The 23,708-nt window shown below is 46.3% G+C and overlaps 2 protein-coding genes across 2 annotated transcripts; one reads left to right on the forward strand and one right to left on the reverse strand.

Moving 5' to 3' along the window:
* Positions 1 to 115: 115 nt before the first annotated feature.
* Positions 116 to 1,914, reverse strand: LOC306981265 (uncharacterized protein; the record flags this gene model as incomplete). The annotated part of the gene is made up of 5 exons (XM_079580825.1): positions 116 to 208; positions 305 to 346; positions 637 to 856; positions 929 to 1,000; positions 1,200 to 1,914. The coding sequence occupies 3 exons, from the start codon at positions 1,912 to 1,914 to the stop codon at positions 741 to 743; spliced, it is 903 nt and encodes a 300-aa protein (XP_079436951.1). The 3' UTR covers positions 116 to 208; positions 305 to 346; positions 637 to 740.
* Positions 1,915 to 8,701: 6,787 nt separating this feature from the next.
* On the forward strand, positions 8,702 to 10,357 carry LOC306981266 (scavenger receptor cysteine-rich domain-containing protein SCART1-like; the record flags this gene model as incomplete). Its single annotated transcript, XM_079580826.1, has 4 exons — positions 8,702 to 9,041; positions 9,105 to 9,395; positions 9,991 to 10,253; positions 10,316 to 10,357. The coding sequence occupies 4 exons, from the start codon at positions 8,702 to 8,704 to the stop codon at positions 10,355 to 10,357; spliced, it is 936 nt and encodes a 311-aa protein (XP_079436952.1).
* Positions 10,358 to 23,708: the final 13,351 nt, after the last annotated feature.

A 23,708-nucleotide genomic window follows, 5' to 3' on the forward strand; every position in this document is an offset into this window, starting at 1 on the left:
CAGGCTGAATGAGCGCTGCAGGAGGAGTACCAGGAGTTTCTGAGAATAAAAACAAACAAAAAAATAAATTAGGTGCATAGTGGTATGTAAGAATAAATGTATTACAAAAACAGACCTGGAGCTGAAGGGTTTCTGGCCTCAGGAAGCAGAAACTTAAGCTCTTGTGGAAGAGGCAGAGGGGACTTCAGAGGCACGGCTGCGGGAACAGCTGGAGAGAGGAGAGAGGTGTTGAAGTATCCACTGTAAAGGCTGAGTTCTAATTCTATAGAGTACACTGAGTTATTGTAAAGTGCTTTGGGTGTACCATCTCCTGATTCCTCCAGGACAGTGGGCACGGACTGAGCAGCTGTAGAGAAGAAACTGTAATTAGTTTGTATTTTTGTTAAATCATTTACAGTTTAACCAGATGTTAGTAAAATGAACAAACAGCATTCAACTGTTACTTCTCCTGCTCGTTTGCTGACTTGTTATGTTATGTTATGAGATTATTTAACGTGTCAGGCAAGTGTTAGTTCACATTATCCAGAATAACAATAATTTGAGCAGGGGAAGCACTCACGTCAAATGTTAAAATACAAAACATCACTCACCACTTCACACATATTCACAGCCATGCATAATGAAAATGTCACTTACCCTCATCGCAGATGGTATCAATTCATAGTCACTTGGACTTTTGGCAGAACACACGAAAGGAACAAAGCAGAAAGTGACCGGAACGTGGTCAAGAACAATTGAACTCATGCAAAGGACCAGAACGTGTCCAAAAACGATCTTCTAGGGCATGACACCAGCGAACATCTCTCTAAACCTGAGGGCTTCTGCAACTCTGGAACTGGTGCTGGTGTAGACAAAGCTGAAAAACAAATCACAAATATGTTACATAACACACCAAAGTCTACTCTAAGGCCTCACACTTAGTACTTACGAATATCCGTAGGCTCTGTGGCTGAGGAGATGCTGAGCATTGCCCTCTCAAGCTCCTCATCATCTTCCATTTCTGCGAAAAATTAATACATGTCTTATTACTACCCTAGGGGAAATTGTGGTGACATCAGTTTGGAAATTAATGCCACTTTGAAATCTAGCAAGTATTATCACATATGTATAGTGGGACTGTTTCAGGCTATTTATTGACTACAATAATTATTTCAATGAATAGGCAAAATGCATTTCAGCAATTTGAAGCAGCTACTCACCCATGGGTTCAGCAGAAGAGGCAGAGGAGGGAAGGGCAGGAGTGGAGGGGACAGGTGAGGAGGAGACAGAGGAGGACGAGAGCTCCTGTCTCTTCTGGAGGTACTGCTGCAGCTTGTGCATCTTGGTCCCCGGAGCGCACTTCTTTTTAAGGATGAAGGCCGCATAGCCGTCGGCCCTGCTCTCCCAGACCTCCCTCCAGGTGCTGCTGGCCCGGGCACCGAACCCCACCTGCTGGTCGTCCTCTGCTGCTGGAGTGGGTACAGGTCTTTTTTGTGCCTCATGTTGAAGGAGAGAGTTGATCTCCTGGAAGCTGAGGGCATAGCGGATGAAAGACATCAGGCTGTCTTTGCTGTGCCCCTCAGACACCACAGTGCCAGCAGCCTCCTCTCTCTGGTGGCTCTGAATGAGGTACAATGTGTAGCCCACGTCGTTCTCAAGGAGCCACCGAAACGACTTCCCCTTAAACTTCCCGAACTGTAAGATGTACTCTCCCAGCAGCTCTTTGGGGTCAGTGACATCTCCTCCTCTCACTCGCACCACAGTGAGAGCGTTCTGCCTCACAGTCTCCTCCTTCACAGGGGCACTCCGGTCCCTCATGGACGGGTCGTCCTTGATTCTTCTGGCCTCATCAGAAGGGTCTTGCCTCAGGAATCCCAGTGGGCCCTTACGGAAGACCACACTGACTCGGCCAGGATAAAAAATAGTCTTCTTCATATTCTCTGAAATGACACAATAAATTGTAATCAGAAACCATGGAAAAACATAAATAACTACTGAAAGAACCTAGTGTGAAATAATTCACCAATCAAACGACTATATAATGTGGATAATGACATCATTATAAGATAGTTATGTTAACTGTGGAAGTGCAAGTAATATATTTGGGGACCAATAATGCTATCAACAAGAATTCCATTAGATCAGTTGTTAATCATGTTACCACTCAACCAAATATTATAAGTATTATACCATATACAAAAAATATGCCTCAATTTCAACATTACACATCAAAACAATCACATCAACGTGATTTGTGAGTAGCTTTATATTCTATTGCTCACACTCATAACTTTACAGTACATAAGACAGAAATAAACCAATATATAAACGTAGCACTAAAACTTTTTATCCAAGTTGCAGTCGAGTGAACAACAATGAATGAAACTCCGACTTTGGGACAACTCTAGCATTGTTTACGCACGTATTTATTGATTTGAGCGCAAAAAAACAAAATCATCATCCAGTAAAAAGTGCTAGCTTTAGCGTACAATTACTACGTGTGACTGGTCTGAGGCAATCAATGCATCACAACCGCGTTAATTGTAAACAACTAAACACACACAACTTACGTGTCAAGAGGTACAGAGGAGTAATGATAAAATAGTAATGATAAGAAATGCACGCTACACTGAATAAAGCATCGAACAAAACGCAAGAAAAAGCTAGGTTGATACAGCATGACAGTAACTTAACCACTCAACTACTCAAACGTCAGTTCTAAAAGCCAATCTATCAGAGTGATTTGTTAACTTAAATGCCTAAAACATTGAAAAGATTAACAATTCTGGGGAGAAAAGTTGTTTACCTTGTTGTCACTCCGAAGGATGGGACATCAATGCCAGAAAATGGAAAATTACCAGGAAAACGGAGCCGCCGAAACAGCGACGCCGCAGGCCAAAGGTGGTATTGCAAGGAGGGCAGTGGTTTAGCACTACCATTGAAAATGAATGGGGCCTGTTTAGGGCTGTTTAGCGAAAGAATCCACGGCCGCCGCGCGGACTGATATGATTGAAACCATCCCCACACATGACTCCAGACGGGATCTTTTTAAAATGGCCTCATTTTGACCATATTCACTTTATCATTTCTGAGCCTGAGCTTCGGCTTCAAGTCTCTGCAAGTGACGCAGTTCTTCTGTTCAGACGAAAAGCCACAGATGAGGAGATAAGACAGAGCAGAAAACAGGAAGCTCAGCGTTGTCCTGCCTCAGATCTGCTCGGAGACGTCTTTCAAACATGTCTCTCTTCGTGCTCGTCTTCGCCGCGATGCTCTGCACGCTCGGTGAGTACAAATACATTTTTAATAGTATCATTAAAGCCCCTCTTTGTCTAACAAAGACACATTCTGCCATAACTCACTATAATCTGATAAAACGTCCCGCTGTCCAAGCATTTGTAAATCATCATTTCCTCATTTCTACGACTTTGTTCATCATTTATAAAGAGTAATGACCTTCCTGAATATGTTTAGAGGCGATAAAAGATCAGTCAAGAGTTTCAAAAACTTCAAAAACACACGTCATGAGTTCTAAATCAGCTTTAATGTGACTTTCAAAGCTCCGTTTCCGCCTCCGCCTTCCTCTGATCGGAGCCATTTTGTTTTTCCTCTGATCGGAGCCATTTTGTTTTTCTCTGTCCCGTCGGTGCTGCTCAACTGCGAGTGCGATGTGTTCAAGTGCTTTGTGACGTAGTAAATAAGTGGAAACTACGAGTGCGATGTGTTCAAGTTCTTTGTAACATAGTAAATAAGAGGAAACTACGAGTGCGATGAGTTCAAGAGCTTTGTGACGTAGTGAATAAGTGTCTGGTTGTGTGGCATATACCTATGCATGCGTATGTGTGCGTGTGTGTGTGTGTGTGTGTGTGTGTGTGTGTGTGTGTGTGTGTGTATATGTGTGTATATGTATATGTGTGTACGTGTATATGTAATTGTTGTTGTTTTTTGTTGTTGTTTTTTACATCGGTAGGCCATCTAGTTTGTAATTTTTTTTTATTTTCAAGAATGGGGTAGGAGTTTATAAGATTGTTTTTTCTTCATCCAACTCCTGTTCTTTTTTTTCATGGAATGTATTGTTTCTTTTTTGTTGGATTGTTGCTTTATTTTAGGTTGCATTGCCTTGAAAAAAGAATGAAATCAAATGAAACTACGAGTGCGATGAGTTAAAGTGCTTTGTGACGTAGTAAATAAGTGGAAAATAGAGGCTAGAAGTAGTTAGGAAAAGGAGCCTCGATGCTAACTATCATAGCCACTTTAGCATAGGGACCTCTGGTGCTAACTATCATAGCCACTGTAGCATAGGGACCTCTGGTGCTAACTATCATAGCCACTTTAGCATAGGGACCTCTGGTGTTAACTATCATAGCCACTGTAGCATAGGGACCTCTGGTGCTAACTATCATAGCCACTTTAGCATAGGGACCTCTGGTGCTAACTATCATAGCCACTTTAGCATAGGGACCTCTGATGCTAACTATCATAGCCACTATAGCATAGGGACCTCTGGTGCTAACTATCATAGCCACTTTAGCATAGGGACCTCTGATGCTAACTATCATAGCCACTTTAGCATAGGGACCTCTGATGCTAACTATCATACCCACTTTAGCATAGGGACCTCTGATGCTAACTATCATAGCCACTCTAGCATAGGGACCTCTAATGCTAATTATCATAGCCACTCTAGCATCAGGACCTCTGGTGCTAACTACTATAGCCACTTTAGCATAAGGACCTCTGATGCTAACTATCATAGCCACTTTAGCATAGGGACCTCTGATGCTAACTATCATACCCACTTTAGCATAGGGACCTCTGATGCTAACTATCATAGCCACTCTAGCATATGGACCTCTAATGCTAATTATCATAGCCACCTTAGCATCAGGACCTCTGGTGCTAACTATCATAGCCACTGTAGCATAGGGACCTCTAATGCTAATTATCATAGCCACCTTAGCATCAGGACCTCTGGTGCTAACTATCATAGCCACTGTAGCATAGCGACTCTCTCTCTCTTCACACTTCTCTCTCTCTCTCCTCACGCTTCTCTCTCTCTCTCTCTCTCCTCACACTTCTCTCTCTCTCCTCAAACCTCTCTCTCTCTCTCCTCACACTTCTCTCTCTCTCCTCCTCACACTTCTTTCTCTCTCTCCTCACACTTCTCTCTCTCTCTCTCCTCACACTTCTCTCTCTCTCTCTCTCCTCACACTTCTCTCTCTCTCCTCCTCACACTTCTCTCTCTCTCTCTCCTCACACTTCTCTCTCTCTCTCCTAACACACTCACTAACCACTGTGCCACTGCCTGTTGTTTCAGAGTCGTCCAGTCTGAGGTTGGTCGATGGTCAGAGTCGGTGTCAGGGGCGGCTGCAGGTGCAGAGGGCGGGACAGGACTGGACTGATGTGTTTCCTCGGTACTACCCCCCTCTGTGGTTTTTAAACAGAGTGTGTTTGGAGCTGGATTGTGGGTCAATTGTGAGTCAGAAGTACAAAAGAGGTTCATACAGAGAAGTCGTTGATCTCGATCGTCGCTGTGTCGACTCTTCACTGATCACCTGTTTTGAGTCTGACACTCGTCGCTCTCCCTTCACTCTGGATCTGACCTGTTCAGGTGAGTCTGAAACACCACAGTCATAAATAATCCTACTCATAGTTTTCAGTGACTTAAAGGACAGTAACCATGGCGACCAGACACAGGAGAAAATACTTCACTGAAGTAAAAGTATCCAAGTACCTACTTTCATAAGTACTTTCAGTAAAAGTCACAGTATTTGAGAGGGGGAGGGGTCGTTGGGGAGAGGGGTCGTTGGGGGAGAGGGGTCGTTGCTGAGCGAGACTGAGCGAGACTGAGCGAGCGCTGAGCGAGGGCTGAGTGAGACTGAGCGAGGGCTGAGCGAGGTCTGAGCGAGACTGAGCGAGGGCTGAGCGAGACTGAGCAAGGGTTGAGCGAGGGTTGAGCGAGGGCTGAGCGAGGGCTGAGCGAGGGCTGAGCGAGGGCTGAGCGAGGGCTGAGCGAGACTGAGCGAGACTGAGCGAGGACTGAGCGAGACTGAGCGAGACTGAGCAAGGGCTGAGCGAGGGTTGAGCGAGGGCTGAGTGAGGGCTGAGCGAGGACTGAGCGAGACTGAGCGAGACTGAGCGAGGGCTGAGCGAGGGCTGAGCGAGGGCTGAGCGAGACTGACCGAGGGCTGAGCGAGGGCTGAGCGAGGGCTGAGCGAGGACTGAGCGAGGGCTGAGCGAGGGCTGAGCGAGGACTGAGCGAGGGCTGAGCGAGGGCTGAGCGAGCGCTGAGCGAGCGCTGAGCGAGGGCTGAGCGAGGATTGAGCGAGACTGAGCGAGGGCTGAGCGAGGGCTGAGCGAGGGCTGAGCGAGGGCTGAGCGAGCGCTGAGCGAGCGCTGAGCGAGCGCTGAGCGAGCGCTGAGCGAGCGCTGAGCGAGGGTTGAGCGAGGGTTGAGCGAGGGTTGAGCGAGGGCTGAGCGAGGGTTGAGCGAGGACTGAGCGAGGGCTGAGCGAGGGCTGAGCAAGGCCTGAGCGAGGGCTGAGCGAGGGCTGAGTGAGGGCTGAGCGAGCGCTGAGCGAGGGTTGAGCGAGGGCTGAGCGAGACTGAGCGAGACTGAGCGAGGGCTGAGCGAGGGCTGAGCGAGGGCTGAGCGAGACTGAGCGAGACTGAGCGAGACTGAGCGAGGGCTGAGCGAGCACTGAGCGAGACTGAGCGAGGGCTGAGCGAGGGCTGAGCGAGGGCTGAGCGAGCGCTGAGTGAGGGCTGAGCGAGGGCTGAGCGAGGGCTGAGCGAGACTGAGCGAGGGCTGAGCGAGGGCGGAGCGAGGGCTGAGCGAGGGCTGAGCGAGGGCTGATCCGGCTGTAGCTTCATCTCTTTCTCTGAGACTGGAACATTGTTTATCTCACAATGAATAAAGTTTTAAGTTTGTGCTTCAGGAAGAACACGAGGCCGTGCAGGCCAAGCGGAAACATATGTTTAAAGACATCACTTAAAATACAACATGTGTCACATTATTTACACATTTAGACAGAAATGATGCATTATGGGTAAAGTTATTACAAAATATATCTGATGTGCAAACTGGAATAATAAGAAAATGATTAAAATATGACTTTTTAACTTGTTTTACAAACAAAACAAACAATGTAAAGTTTAAAATATGAAAGTGTCTCTGAAGTTCCCACATAAAGACGTGTCTGCAGAGCCTGTGTCGCCCAATGGACATGTTTTGTTTCTTCATTTGATGAAAAAACTCAAAATGTTCTTTCGAGCCAAATTCTCTGAATCCAGAGTTTGTTTTTCTCCCATGTCTTTTATTTTGGAGCATTTTCTACACGTGCGCCCCCTAGTGGACAAACATGTACATGCTTTTCAAACTGCTATAAAAAACACAGACTTTCATTTTGTTCATAAATCTCCAGAATCACTTCTCACCTTCTCAAAACTCCCAAACATGTTTTGATTTGGGGATTTGAACCCTTTGTTTGTTACAAAACAACATAAAAACCTGATTCTCTTTCAATAATGAGCAGGTCAGAGCTGGACTTCGCTGGATTTTAGGGCCTTGGACGAGTCAAACATGAAACAAAAATGGATTTGAATCATTTGTAGTTTTTCTGTAGTGACAGATTTATAACTTTGCTCACGTGCGCCCCCTAGTGGACAAACATGTACACGCCTAAAAACAGACATAACATCTACATTTTTACAGATTTTGTTCCACTTCTTTTTGCATAAACCACATGAACACTTGAGTGTGATGATGTTTGTAATAATCACATGTGGAGCTGAGGCTGTGTCTGTGTTACCTCACTGACTGTGACTAAACATTACTGTGGATAAATCACTTGTTACTTTTATAATATTCATATATAACTAATCCTGTAGTTTCCCCTGGGCTTCAGTATGAGCTGACTGAAGATACAGCGTCTGTTACAATGTTAGAAAAGTGGAAAAGTCTGAAATGCAGTGAAAATGTGAAGTTCAGCTCCTTTTCTTCCAAATGAAACGCTGACATCACAGATATGAGACTTTTTCCTGTATTACAGTGAGATTTAAAATGTGAAGTTTGATGTGAGAAAAGTCCAGGTTCTGCCATGGCTCCATTATATCCTCATGGGAAAATAACAGGATTTCATTGATCTGGACGACAGGAACAAGGTCCAAACTGAAGAAATACAGTCAAAATGTCAAACCTGACTCTTGTTCTTCCAAATGTATCAGTCAAAGGCGTTGATCTATGGAACGGTTTATTCAACTTAAGGCTCCAAAACTATTAAAGCCTTTAAGAAAATGTATAAGTTAAACATGATGGAGAAGTATAGAACACTTGAATGAAGAGCATTAGAAAAGAAGTGGATCGAGGAAACAAAGCATCATTTGTGATTGTTGAAGTTTAAGTTTTGTGCTTAAGTGTTTCCATCGTTGGTATTAGAGAAAGTGTATAATGTGTCTCTTTGGACACAGAGTCACAGTTTGTAAAAGGGTTTAGAGGCAGAATAAGTCTCAGCTTCAGCCTAAACCCCTGTCGGTCAGGCATCATTTAGATTGAATTCTTCATGTATGTGTTTTCTTATTGTAATGTCTAAGATCTTTGGAAAACATGTGACTTTTATACGGAGACAGGAGAGCAAAGAAAAGTGGAAGTCCTGAATGTGTTTCTAATGGAAGTCAATGGGAACAAGAACATTTAGACATAAAGACATAAAGAAAGGTGTGAGTGAATGGTGCTACATAAAGGAGAGACTTCCTGCAGAGCGGTTCAGACTGTGACCTCATCTTCATACACAGACTCGGCGCGGCTGGTCGGGGGGCGGAGCCTGTGTTCAGGATCTCCTCAGATCCAGAACCAGTCCTGGGCCGGGGTCTGTGAAGGGGCCTTGGACCGTCGCGGGGCAGAGGTGCTGTGCAGGGAGCTGGGCTGTGGGGCTCCTCTCCTCCAGGGGGCGCTCTCTCCTCTGGGGCAGACGTTCCACTGTGAGGGCAACGAGTCTAAGCTGATGGACTGTCCCCGGACCAGGACCGGCCCAGAGACCTGCCCCACTCTCAACCTCACCTGTGCAGGTAAGGGGCGGGGCCAGGGGCGGGGCCTGTAGAGCGGCGGGGCTCACCTGTGTTTGTGTCCAGAGCCGCTGAGGCTGGTGGGAGGGGCCAGTCGCTGTGAGGGGACGGTGGAGGCGGAGCTCGGAGGAGAGTGGAGACCAGTGGTGACCTTTGACCCCTGGGACCTGGAGGCGGCGGCCGCCGTGTGTCGAGGCCTGGACTGTGGATCAACTGTTTATGCAGAAAAGAGAGACGGGTTTAAGTGGAGTGAAGTGTGGTTGGTCGAGACTGACTGTGTGAAGAAAAGATCTGCTGTGAGAGACTGTCTCCGCTATTATTACTTATCTGATTCCCGCCGCCTCGTGGTTTGTTCAGGTTGGTTTGAATCCAGAGTCTCTTCTTCTCTCAGTCTCTGCTCAGAGTCAGTTCACTGAATGTGGCGACGCCCCCTAGAGGAGGACACAGATAATCCTCTGCTCCCATTGGCCGAGGCGGGGAGTACTCACTTACTTTTACTCCAGTACTTTTATTTAACCTCTTACCCCCTGCTTTAACCCAGCACATGTTCACCAGCTCGGCTTTACCCAAATCTAAAGCTTCAGGACTGGAGATCACAGCCTATAGGCAAGAGTAACGCCTCATTTGAAAGCTAAGAACTAACTGATCTTCATCTTTTCGTTGTTGTTGAGTCGTCGCCACTTTTTTAAAGTTCTTTTTCATCTGATTTTTGTCTCTGTTTTGTCGCTGTTGAAGCTTTAGATTTGGGTAAAGCCAAAGTGGAGAAGCTGTGCTGGGTTGAGGCGGGGCTTAAGTAGTGAATCACGCAGTACTTTTACTTGTACAGTAGTTATTGTGTATCTGATCTTCTTCTCTCTGACCAGTGTTTATGGATTATTGGTTTTTCCCTCAAACTGAAACATAAATCCTGGTCTCCCTGACGCTCTGAGCGTCTCCCCCTTTGTCTCCTCAGATCTGCTGAAGGTCCCGGAGGTGTCTGTGTCTGAGGGGGTGTGGGCTCCGCGGGCAGAGGGCGAGCTCTTGGGGCCGTGGGCACAGGAGGGTGAGTGGGCGTCGCCGGGAGAGGGCGGGGCCTGGGTGCAGATGGGGGCACATTTCCGGGTCAAATGCTCCGTGGAGCCGCAGTACCCGGGAGGCTCCTTCCAGCTGCTCTCTCCCACTCTCAACCTCACCATGCCGGCCGTCAATCACTCCGCCCACTTCCTGTTTACTGACGTGAGCCCCGCCCACAAAGGGAACTACACCTGTGTTTACCTCCTGCAGGTGTTCAACCACAGCTTCACCTCCAACAGCTCCCTCTACATCCACCCAGGAGGTAAGGGGTCCGGGGTAACGTTACACGCTATGAGCAGATATACTGTATATAAACTCCACTCTGTCCAGTCATTATGGGGGAAGAGCTCCCCCTGGTGGCCGTGTGTCATTAGCCTGGCCAGTCATGTTTGAAACATAAAGATAAAGAAGTGTTTCTGTCGGGCCAGGCGAGTGTATCAGGGCCTTTACTTCTCACACTTGCCGTCCCCTGATCACGGGGTTAGGGTTAGGGTTAGTAACTGTGCATATCCAAGTCTAAAAGTGTTTTGACCTGAGACTTTACAGCCTATATGCCAGTGTGATCCTCATTTGAAAGCCAAGACCTTCTAGTTTCTAAAAGGATGTGTAAGATCAGTGTGAGTGAAACAACTTCCATCACATCTGCCGTTCCTCAGCCTGACCCTCAGACGTCTGTGACAGCAGCAGCAGAACCTGAACCATCTGCTCTCAGAAGAAACCAAACCACCTCATGGGCTGCAGACGTTTGCTTTAATAACAACTTAAAGGGACAGAATCAAAGCTGAAGCTGCAGTGACATTAAAGAGAAACGTCTGTGAATGATCTGAAGCCACAGGTCACTTCCATGGCTTCCTTTTCACAGAAAGAAACAAAACAATCTGTAAATGAAGTGCTCAGACCATCTCTGCCCATTCATGTCAATGGACGGGGTTTTCTGTCTCACCCACAGGGGGCGCTAACCTCCTCAGTGACGCAGATGTTGCTCCATCTGTAAAACACAGCATTTCTCTTTAAAGTGGAACTGAGGCTGCAGTTTATCAGTGTCAGCGCCGTCACAGGACGATCAGTGAAACCCTGATACCACTCAGATATTACTGCGGTTTGTCCCGGTTGGTCCCGGTTGGTCCCGGTTTGTCCCGGTTTGTCCCGGTTCCTCCCGGTTCCTCCCGCTTCAGTGACGTGTGTCCCGTGTGTTCCAGTGTCCGGACTCCAGACCTTGGTCCGAGTTCTGGTCCTCCTCCTGCTGATGCCGCTGAACTTCATCCCGTACTTCTTCTACCGCCGGGTACGAGCTCACGTCCTCACTCCTGACCCTCGTTACCGTGGTTACACACTAAAACCGAAGCCTAACTCTCCTGTGCGCTGTGGTTTCAGGCCACCAGGGGGCGCGAGAGGAACCAGAGAGCCAGGAGACGCAGAGCCCGCCCTGAAGAAGAAGAACGCACTGACGTCGTCTTCGACCAGATGTGACGGACAAACTTCTCACAGCAGATCAATAATCATTAGACTTTTACTCTTTCAGAACAGGGTCAAAGGTCAGAGCTTTCCCCGGGTCATAAATGTGTTCTGTCACCAAGAGCAGAACGTTTATTTAAAACACCCTTTATTTAACCCTTGTTGCCCCATAAAGCAGAGTTACACTCGTGGTCACCATTTTGTTTCTCTAATATTTCACTCATAAAATAACATTTTCAAATAAATGTGGTTCTATCTTTAGTTTGACTTCATAAAAATGCACTGATAGTAAATTTACCAGTTTTTATTATGTTTTGAGTCGGTGGAACATGTTTATGTAAAAAAAGTCACATTTTGAGCCAAAAATGTCCCTGTAACACTGAAAATCCTGAAGTGGATGTAACTGGAAGTATTTGGTGAATTGGGCCCTGGGAGAGGCTCAAAGGTAGAGCAGGTTCTGTTTTTGAAAAATGTTTCATTTTTGAATGAGAGCAAATAGTTACACTCGTACATCTTATTTCATGAACTTTTATCAAAATATTAAATGTTCAGTGCAGTTTGACAGTGAAAGTAAAGTACAGTAGAGCAGAATGTGTTTGGAAAAACAAAGCTGTAAAAGTTATACAAACAACTGATATTCTATAAACACCAAACAAATGCACATTTATTTATACAAAATCATCAAATAGTTACACCACGAGTGTAACTATTTGCTCTCATTCAAAAATGAAACATTTTTCAGAAACAGAACCTGCTCTACCTTTGAGCCTCTCCCAGTGCCCAAGTCACCAAATACTTCCAGTTACATCCACTTCAGGATTTTCAGTGTTACAGGGACATTTTTGGCTCAAAATTTGACTTTTTTTACATAAACATGTTCCACCGACTCAAAACATAATAAAAACTGGTAAATTTACTATCAGTGCATTTTTATGAAGTCAAACTAAAGATAGAACCACATTTATTTCAAAATGTGATTTTATGAGTGAAATATTAGAGAAACAAAATGGTGACCACGAGTGTAACTATTTGTTCTCATTCAAATGAATGAGAAAATTCAAAAATTGCATTAACACAAAAGTTTGACTATTTCCACTTGGAAACTGACCAGAGAGTCCGAGTTATCCTCAGAAGTAGATTTTTGATATTTTATGACAGTTGTTTGTTCAGGATTTGTTTTGTTTTTTTACATAAACATTTTTACATAAAAAACCCACATTTTTTGTATCAGGCCATTAGTCTGAAGCTACACTAGAGATAGAACCCAAACTTATTGAAAAATGATATTTTATGGCTGAGATATTAGAGAAACAAAATGACCCCAGGTGACCACGAGTGTAACTCTTTCTCATAACATTGTAATCACTTCATCAAAAAATGCAAAAAAAAATTACTGGTACAAGTCATGGATGTTAACGCATATCCGAAAACTCAGACCATTTGATAAAACTATGACAGAGAAACACATCGACAAAGTGGCCCTGGGGACGACACAAGGGTTAAGAGGAGGGGAGTGGGAGGGGCTAAGGGTGAGTTCACTTGGAGAATCAGGAAGCAAAACTGGATATTTAGTTTTAGTGGTTTTAGATCTATAGAGATAAAGACATGTTTATTATTATTATTATTATTATTATTATTATTATTATTATTATTATTATTATCATTATCATTATTATCATTATTATTATTACTATTATTATTATCATTATTACCAAATACAAACACTGATGTAGAATTGTCGAAGGTTCTTGAGTTGTCGTCTGGACTCTGCAGTTGAAGCCTCTCGGTCGGCCACAGTAAAGTGACCCGTCCTGGTCCCGCCTCTTTATTCTCACAAACTGCAGAGTCCAGACGAAGACTGAACATCCTTCTGTACGACCGAGCGGGTCATAGAGATTTATCACTGTGTGTTTTCCTGGTTCTTTGTGAAAAGTTCAGAGTAACTTTCACGGCTGATACAGAAGGAGACGACAGAGACACACGGATAAATATTGTAAATAACTTTAGACGTTTTATTCACTTTTAGGATCCTTTGTTTTCAGCCACTGCATCAGGTCAGATCAGGGGGGCCCAAACTGTTAGTCTCCGAGGCCACAGATGAAGTATGTTCCTCCCCTACATGTTCAGATGAAGTATGTTCCTCCCCTACATGTTCAGATGAAGTATGTTCCTCCCCTACATGTTCAGGTGAAGTATGTTCCTCTCCTACATGTTCAGATGAAGTATGTTCCTCCCCTACATGTTCAGGTGAAGTATGTTCCTCTCCTACATGTTCAGATGAAGTATGTTCCTCCCCTACATGTTCAGGTGAAGTATGTTCCTCCCCTACATGTTCAGATGAAGTATGTTCCTCCCCTACATGTTCAGATGAAGTATGTTCCTCTCCTACATGTTCAGATGAAGTATGTTCCTCTCCTACATGTTCAGATGAAGTATGTTCCTCCCCTACATGTTCAGATGAAGTATGTTCCTCCCCTACATGTTCAGATGAAGTATGTTCCTCTCCTACATGTTCAGATGAAGTATGTTCCTCTCCTACATGTTCAGATGAAGTATGTTCCTCTCCTACATGTTCAGATGAAGTATGTTCCTCCCCTACATGTTCAGATGAAGTATGTTCCTCTCCTACATGTTCAGATGAAGTATGTTCCTCTCCTACATGTTCAGGTGAAGTATGTTCCTCCCCTACATGTTCAGGTGAAGTATGTTCCTCTCCTACATGTTCAGATGAAGTATGTTCCTCCCCTACATGTTCAGGTGAAGTATGTTCCTCTCCTACATGTTCAGATGAAGTATGTTCCTCCCCTACATGTTCAGATGAAGTATGTTCCTCCCCTACATGTTCAGGTGAAGTATGTTCCTCCCCTACATGTTCAGATGAAGTATGTTCCTCCCCTACATGTTCAGATGAAGTATGTTCCTCCCCTACATGTTCAGATGAAGTATGTTCCTCCCCTACATGTTCAGATGAAGTATGTTCCTCCCCTACATGTTCAGATGAAGTATGTTCCTCCCCTACATGTTCAGATGAAGTATGTTCCTCCCCTACATGTTCAGATGAAGTATGTTCCTCCCCTACATGTTCAGATGAAGTATGTTCCTCCCCTACATGTTCAGGTGAAGTATGTTCCTCCCCTACATGTTCAGATGAAGTATGTTCCTCCCCTACATGTTCAGATGAAGTATGTTCCTCCCCTACATGTTCAGGTGAAGTATGTTCCTCCCCTTAACATAGAAGCTGCAGTTACACATAAGACCTGAGGGGGCAGTAGTGAGCATCAAAAGGACCAACACTCATCCAGTCCCTTTAACTCTGGCAAAAGCCTGGTTTTAGTGGAACAGAATCAACAGCCTGTATCTACAGCAGCGACAGTGACTTGACCTCATTCACTGACCTCAAAGAAAAAGCCACATTAGATCATTATCAACATTATTTTATAAGTCATGTCTGATGTCGATGCTACACTAACGCTCTGTGATAAACACCAAGACGCCACAAAGGAGTGAAACAGCGCCCCCAATATGACGCTGGTGGCCAAACAGTGTACTGCACCCACATTTACCATTGAGAATGAATGGGAGAGAGTTGGCCTTAAGCAGATGAGGCTCAAAAGGAGGTCACTCTCTGGACAATGGGATTGTTCTGGCCACATTTGTCCCGCGGGCCACACTTTGGGAACCCCTGGTCTAGACTCAGATGCAGTGGTCATGATGTGAATGGAGTTTTACGGCTTTAAGAGTTTGACTTTTGTGTGTTACTGATGTTGAAGTGTTTTCTGCTGTGAAACGTTTGGTTTGTGACAGATTGAAACGTGCATTAGGGGAGAGAGAGCGGGGCTGGTCGTCACACTTGTTTAGACTCCAGTCTAATTCTCATCCACAAAACGTCCCACAAGAGTCGCACAGACGGAACAGGAAGTCTCTTCCTTTGAAGCGGCGAAAAACCGAAACTTTCTCTAATTATTCAGAAACTGCTTTAACAAACGCTCAGTTATGAAAATAGTTTCTACTAAATAAAGATACAAAGACATGGAGACAAAGAGCAAAGAGGTTCAGCAGCCCATAAATAGCCAGAGTTAGCTAGTTTTTTGCTTCTGACTTAGTTTGTACGTGATAAATGAGTTTATTTCTCGTCAGAAGATGAAAACATGAGTAAAAAACTGTGTTTCCCCCTCGGTGAGGCCACGCCCCCTTCTATGACGCCATGTCGTCTGTATCTATTGACGATGCACAAAGACACGCCTCTAAACATCCATATATGGGCAAGACAAGAGTCTGTACTGAGTTCATCAAGTACATGAGTACTTTATAAGTACTTTATAAGTACTTTATCAGTACTTTATCAGTACTTTATAAGTACTTTATTAGTACTACTTTATAAGTACTTTATGAGTTCACGAGTCATTGTGATTTCTTATCGAGAAACATCATTTTAAATAAAAAAAAACTCTTCCTTAAAAAAATATTTCCACAGAATAAACGTCAGTAACAAGACTTTGATGTAACATGAAAATGAATCAAAGTTGAATTATTTAAACTCTGTTAAACCAGGACTTAAAACGATCAGTTTTTGAAATTATAATTTATAGTTTTTTTGTGGCGACATCAGTATTTGAAGCCGTTTTATTGACGACCAGCCCCGTCTGAACTGATCAAAAACAGCAGAAATGAGAGATTTTGTAAATAACCAAAGTTTTTTGAAACGGTGTCATTTATTTCCTGATGTTAATCCTCAGTTTATACTTTTAATCTTGTATCTTTCACTGATGACGTATTTCCTGCTGATTCTGCTTCTTTTATAATATTTGACTTTTATGAGTTGATTCATGTATTAGACAAAAAAAAACAATAAAACTGAACAAAACCTCTTCATCCCAGAGTGACGTGTCGTCTCTGCTCCTCTTCATCCCAGTCGCTCAGATCAGAGCCGACCAATCAGAGCCAGGACCGTTCTGGCTCTGATGGAAGATCACATGACTCTCCTTTTAGCCAATCAGCACGAGGCTGGCTGTGTCTCCACCACACGAGACGCCATGAAGGGCCCGAGTAGAACATCTGTGAACATCTTCAGCAGCTCCTCTTCACTGGTTACAATCCCACACTCACCACACACTGACCTGTTCCTCCTGCTCTGAGGACCTTAAGCCCACACTCACCACACAGGCCCTCACTATATGTGTCTGAATGTCCACCCTTGTCCCTCACTCACCACACAGGCCCTCACTATATGTGTCTGAATGTCCACCCTCGTCCCTCACTCACCACAGAGGCCCTCACTATATGTGTCTGAATGTCCACCCTCGTCCCCCTCACTCACCACACAGGCCCTCACTATATGTGTCTGAATGTCCACCCTCGTCCCCCTCACTCACCACACAGGCCCTCACTATATGTGTCTGAATGTCCACCCTCGTCCCCCTCACTCACCACAGAGGCCCTCACTATATGTGTCTGAATGTCCACCCTCGTCCCCCACACTCACCACACAGGCCCTCACTATATGTGTCTGAACGTCCACCCTCGTCCCTCACTCACCACACAGGCCCTCACTATATGTGTCTGAATGTCCACCCTCGTCCCCCTCACTCACCACACAGGCCCTCACTATATGTGTCTGAACGTCCACCCTCGTCCCTCACTCACCACACAGGCCCTCACTATATGTGTCTGAATGTCCACCCTCGTCCCCCTCACTCACCACACAGGCCCTCACTATATGTGTCTGAATGTCCACCCTCGTCCCTCACTCACCACACAGGCCCTCACTATATGTGTCTGAACGTCCACCCTCGTCCCTCACTCACCACACAGGCCCTCACTATATGTGTCTGAATGTCCACCCTCGTCCCCCTCACTCACCACACAGGCCCTCACTATATGTGTCTGAACGTCCACCCTCGTCCCTCACTCACCACACAGGCCCTCACTATATGTGTCTGAATGTCCACCCTCGTCCCTCACTCACCACACAGGCCCTCACTATATGTGTCTGAACGTCCACCCTCGTCCCTCACTCACCACACAGGCCCTCACTATATGTGTCTGAATGTCCACCCTCGTCCCTCACTCACCACACAGGCCCTCACTATATGTGTCCGAACGTTCACCCTCGTCCCCCTCACTCACCACACAGGCCCTCACTATATGTGTCTGAATGTCCACCCTCGTCCCCCTCACTCACCACACAGGCCCCACTATATGTGTCTGAATGTCCACCCTCGTCCCAGACTCGCCACACAGGCCCTCACTATATGTGTCTGAATGTCCACCCTCGTCCCTCACTCACCACACAGGCCCTCACTATATGTGTCTGAACGTTCACCCTCGTCCCCCTCACTCACCACACAGGCCCTCACTATATGTGTCTGAATGTCCACCCTCGTCCCTCACTCACCACAGAGGCCCTCACTATATGTGTCTGAATGTCCACCCTCGTCCCCCTCACTCACCACACAGGCCCTCACTATATGTGTCTGAACGTTCACCCTCGTCCCCCTCACTCACCACACAGGCCCTCACTATATGTGTCTGAATGTCCACCCTCGTCCCTCACTCACCACACAGGCCCTCACTATATGTGTCTGAACGTTCACCCTCGTCCCCCTCACTCACCACACAGGCCCTCACTATATGTGTCTGAACGTTCACCCTCGTCCCCCTCACTCACCACACAGGCCCTCACTATATGTGTCTGAATGTCCACCCTCGTCCCCCTCACTCACCACACAGGCCCTCACTATATGTGTCTGAATGTCCACCCTCGTCCCCCTCACTCACCACACAGGCCCTCACTATATGTGTCTGAACGTTCACCCTCGTCACTCACTCACCACACAGACCCTCACTATATGTGTCTGAATGTCCACCCTCGTCCCCCTCACTCACCACACAGGCCCTCACTATATGTGTCTGAATGTCCACCCTCGTCCCCCTCACTCACCACACAGGCCCTCACTATATGTGTCTGAATGTCCACCCTCGTCCCTCACTCACCACACAGGCCCTCACTATATGTGTCTGAACGTCCACCCTCGTCCCTCACTCACCACACAGGCCCTCACTATATGTGTCTGAATGTCCACCCTCGTCCCTCACTCACCACACAGGCCCTCACTATATGTGTCCGAACGTTCACCCTCGTCCCCCTCACTCACCACACAGGCCCTCACTATATGTGTCTGAATGTCCACCCTCGTCCCCCTCACTCACCACACAGGCCCCACTATATGTGTCTGAATGTCCACCCTCGTCCCAGACTCGCCACACAGGCCCTCACTATATGTGTCTGAATGTCCACCCTCGTCCCTCACTCACCACACAGGCCCTCACTATATGTGTCTGAACGTTCACCCTCGTCCCCCTCACTCACCACACAGGCCCTCACTATATGTGTCTGAATGTCCACCCTCGTCCCTCACTCACCACAGAGGCCCTCACTATATGTGTCTGAATGTCCACCCTCGTCCCCCTCACTCACCACACAGGCCCTCACTATATGTGTCTGAACGTTCACCCTCGTCCCCCTCACTCACCACACAGGCCCTCACTATATGTGTCTGAATGTCCACCCTCGTCCCTCACTCACCACACAGGCCCTCACTATATGTGTCTGAACGTTCACCCTCGTCCCCCTCACTCACCACACAGGCCCTCACTATATGTGTCTGAACGTTCACCCTCGTCCCCCTCACTCACCACACAGGCCCTCACTATATGTGTCTGAATGTCCACCCTCGTCCCCCTCACTCACCACACAGGCCCTCACTATATGTGTCTGAATGTCCACCCTCGTCCCCCTCACTCACCACACAGGCCCTCACTATATGTGTCTGAATGTCCACCCTCGTCCCTCACTCACCACACAGACCCTCACTATATGTGTCTGAATGTCCACCCTCGTCCCTCACTCACCACACAGGCCCTCACTATATGTGTCTGAACGTTCACCCTCGTCACTCACTCACCACACAGACCCTCACTATATGTGTCTGAATGTCCACCCTCGTCCCCCTCACTCACCACACAGGCCCTCACTATATGTGTCTGAATGTCCACCCTCGTCCCCCTCACTCACCACACAGGCCCTCACTATATGTGTCTGAATGTCCACCCTCGTCCCTCACTCACCACACAGGCCCTCACTATATGTGTCTGAACGTTCACCCTCGTCCCTCACTCACCACACAGGCCCTCACTATATGTGTCTGAATGTCCACCCTCGTCCCCCTCACTCACCACACAGGCCCTCACTATATGTGTCTGAATGTCCACCCTCGTCCCCCTCACTCACCACACAGGCCCTCACTATATGTGTCTGAATGTCCACCCTCGTCCCTCACTCACCACACAGGCCCTCACTATATGTGTCTGAATGTCCACCCTCGTCCCCCTCACTCACCACACAGGCCCTCACTATATGTGTCTGAATGTCCACCCTCGTCCCCCTCACTCACCACACAGGCCCTCACTATATGTGTCTGAACGTTCACCCTCGTCCCCCTCACTCACCACACAGGCCCTCACTATATGTGTCTGAATGTCCACCCTCGTCCCCCTCACTCACCACACAGGCCCTCACTATATGTGTCTGAATGTCCACCCTCGTCCCTCACTCACCACACAGGCCCTCACTATATGTGTCTGAATGTCCACCCTCGTCACTCACTCACCACACAGGCCCTCACTATATGTGTCTGAACGTTCACCCTCGTCCCCCTCACTCACCACACAGGCCCTCACTATATGTGTCTGAATGTCCACCCTCGTCCCCCTCACTCACCACACAGGCCCTCACTATATGTGTCTGAATGTCCACCCTCGTCCCAGACTCGCCACACAGGCCCTCACTATATGTGTCTGAATGTCCACCCTCGTCCCACACTCACCACACAGGCCCTCACTATATGTGTCTGAATGTCCACCCTCGTCCCCCTCACTCACCACACAGGCCCTCACTATATGTGTCTGAACGTTCACCCTCGTCCCCCTCACTCACCACACAGGCCCTCACTATATGTGTCTGAATGTCCACCCTCGTCCCCCTCACTCACCACACAGGCCCTCACTATATGTGTCTGAATGTCCACCCTCGTCCCAGACTCGCCACACAGGCCCTCACTATATGTCTGAATGTCCACCCTCGTCCCACACTCACCACACAGGCCCTCACTATATGTGTCTGAATGTCCACCCTCGTCCCAGACTCGCCACACAGGCCCTCACTATATGTGTCTGAATGTCCACCCTCGTCCCACACTCACCACACAGGCCCTCACTATATGTGTCTGAATGTCCACCCTCGTCCCACACTCACCACACAGGCCCTCACTATATGTGTCTGAATGTCCTGCCATAAACTGTAAATAATAATAACTTTCTCACGGGGACAAAACATTTCTACGACTAGAACATGTTGACCTTTAGTTTATGATGGATGTTGTATTAGATCCTCAGACTTTTTGTCTCCGGGGCCAAAATGAAAAAGTGCCTGTGGGTCGCGGGCCAAACACGGCCATGTCAGCGTGAAACATGTGACTGCAAATAATAAAAGTGACTTTATTTTCTTTTTTGGTTTAGCTTTGCTTTTAATTCAATCTATGCATTTAACCTCTTAACTCCCGCCTGAACCGAGAGGATCCTTTTCTTCACGTCATCACAGTTTTATTCCATCATTGTTTTGTTTGGTATTCAACTCATTTATGTAACTTTTATGTATCTTTTATGTCACATTTTTGTCATTTTTTTGTCACATTTTTGTCACATTTTTGTCATTTTTTAGTCATTTTTTAGTCATTTTTTTGTCATTTTTTGTCATTTTTTTGTCACATTTTTGTCATTTTTTGTCAAAATTTAGTCGATTTTTCATCACATTTTCATCACATTTTTGTCATTTTTGTCATTTTTTGTCATTTTTTTGTCATTTTTTGTCATTTTTTTGTCATTTTTTTGTCATTTTTTCTCATTTTTTGACAATTTTTTGTCACATTTTTGTCATTTTTTTGTCATTTTTTTGTCATTTTTTAGTCATTTTTTGTCATTTTTTAGTCATTTTTATGTTGTTAAACTGTGAAAGTTGATGCTACGACGCTGTGACTGATAGACACCAAGACACCAGAACAGTGTTTCCTTAACTTTGTGAAAGGAGAGAAACAGCGCCCCCAATTTGACGCTGGTGGACAAAAAGTGAACTGCATCCATATTCACCATTGAGAATGAACGGGAGAGAGAGTTATTAACCAGATGCGGCGCAAAAGTAGGTCACCCTCTGGCCCACTTTGGGCACCCCTGTATCAGAGGGACCAGAGCTGGCTGACTATGAGGCCAAAGAAGAAGTGAAGACATGGAGGAAGTCTGGCCAGCATAAAAGGAGGCCCCACTATAAGAGCTGGTATGACTTCAATTAAGAAAACTTGTTTGATTTTGGACATGTTTAAATGTTTAAATGTTCTTGTTTTAATTTAATAAAATGATGAATTTTGATATTGTGTCTCGAGTCTGTGCGACCAAATGAAAAAGTTGGTGGCACCAGCGCTGCTAAAATAAAAGTTAGTCTGGAGCCCTGTATTCATTTATGTATTTTTATTTAACAATAGTGTTGAGATGTTACTTAAATGGTCTCTTTTCGTCTTTACTTCAGCTCCTGTAGATTTTCTCGTGTGTTTGTAGTAACTTAGCGAGTAGCTACAGCGTTTTCATTGTTCTGCTGCAGCTCATTTTCCCTCAATATAAACATGCTGTATGTCTTTAATCTGGATTTTCTGAGGACTTTTTAGTCGCTGGGTTAGTTTTTCAGATGAATAAACCCCTGGGCTTAAAACGGTGTCAGAATGGCTGAAACTCTGTTGCGGCTGACCACACTGGACCACGTGGTAGAAGTCGACTGGCTCTTCAAGGGGATCGGCTCGTCTTCAAAGTTCACCAACGTCATCTTCAAACCTGACCTGTCAACAACAGCATCATAAAATACAATGAATCTCTAAATAATCACATTTTACCATTTGTTAGCTCGAAAAAGCACTTATTGTAACATTAACCGTGTTTACAATTAAACATAAAAGTGAAAATGTAAAAACATGAGCATTGCTGTCAAACACTTATTTTCCTTTTCAATATTTCTAGTGAAATAAAATGTACATTCTTGTAAAAAATAAAACAGTAGTTTTTTATCAAAATAGGACAAATTATTTCCTTAAATCAATAAAAACAAATATGATCTTTTAACCATGAACATGACGAATGCTTTGCTCACGATCTCTCACGGGCACATGGCGGAGCACAAGATGGCACCACCTCGATTACAAGGCGGAGCACAAGATGGCACCACCTCGATTACAAGGCGGGAGCACAAGATGGCACCACCTCGATTACAAGGCGGAGCACAAGATGGCACCACCTCGATTACAAGGCGGAGCACAAGATGGCACCACCTCGATTACAAGGCGGAGCACAAGATGGCACCACCTCGATTACAAGGCGGAGCACAAGATGGCACCACCTCGATTACAAGGCGGAGCACAAGATGGCGTCTCCTCGATTACAAGGCGGGAGCACAAGATGGCACCTCCTCGATTACAAGGCGGCGCACAAGATGGCGTCTCCTCGATTACAAGGCGGAGCACAAGATGGCGACTCCTCGACTACAAGGCGGAGCACAAGATGGCGACTACAAGGCAGAGCACAAGATGGCGCCGCCTCGATTACAAGGCGGAGCACAAGATGGCGTCTCCTCGATTACAAGGCGGAGCACAAGATGGCGACTCCTCGACTACAAGGCGGAGCACAAGATGGCGCCGCCTCGATTACAAGGCGGAGCACAAGATGGCGACTCCTCGACTACAAGGCGGAGCACAAGATGGCGTCTCCTCGATTACAAGGCGGAGCACAAGATGGCGTCTCCTCGAATACAAGGCGGAGCACAAGATGGCGTCTCCTCGATTACAAGGCGGAGCACAAGATGGCGTCTCCTCGATTACAAGGCGGAGCACAAGATGGCGACTCCTCGACTACAAGGCGGAGCACAAGATGGCGCCGCCTCGATTACAAGGCGGAGCACAAGATGGCGACTCCTCGACTACAAGGCGGAGCACAAGATGGCGTCTCCTCGATTACAAGGCGGAGCACAAGATGGCGTCTCCTCGAATACAAGGCGGAGCACAAGATGGC

This window comes from Gobius niger (assembly GCF_951799975.1).
Source record: "Gobius niger genome assembly, chromosome: 22".
Taxonomy (NCBI): Eukaryota; Metazoa; Chordata; class Actinopteri; order Gobiiformes; family Gobiidae; genus Gobius; species Gobius niger.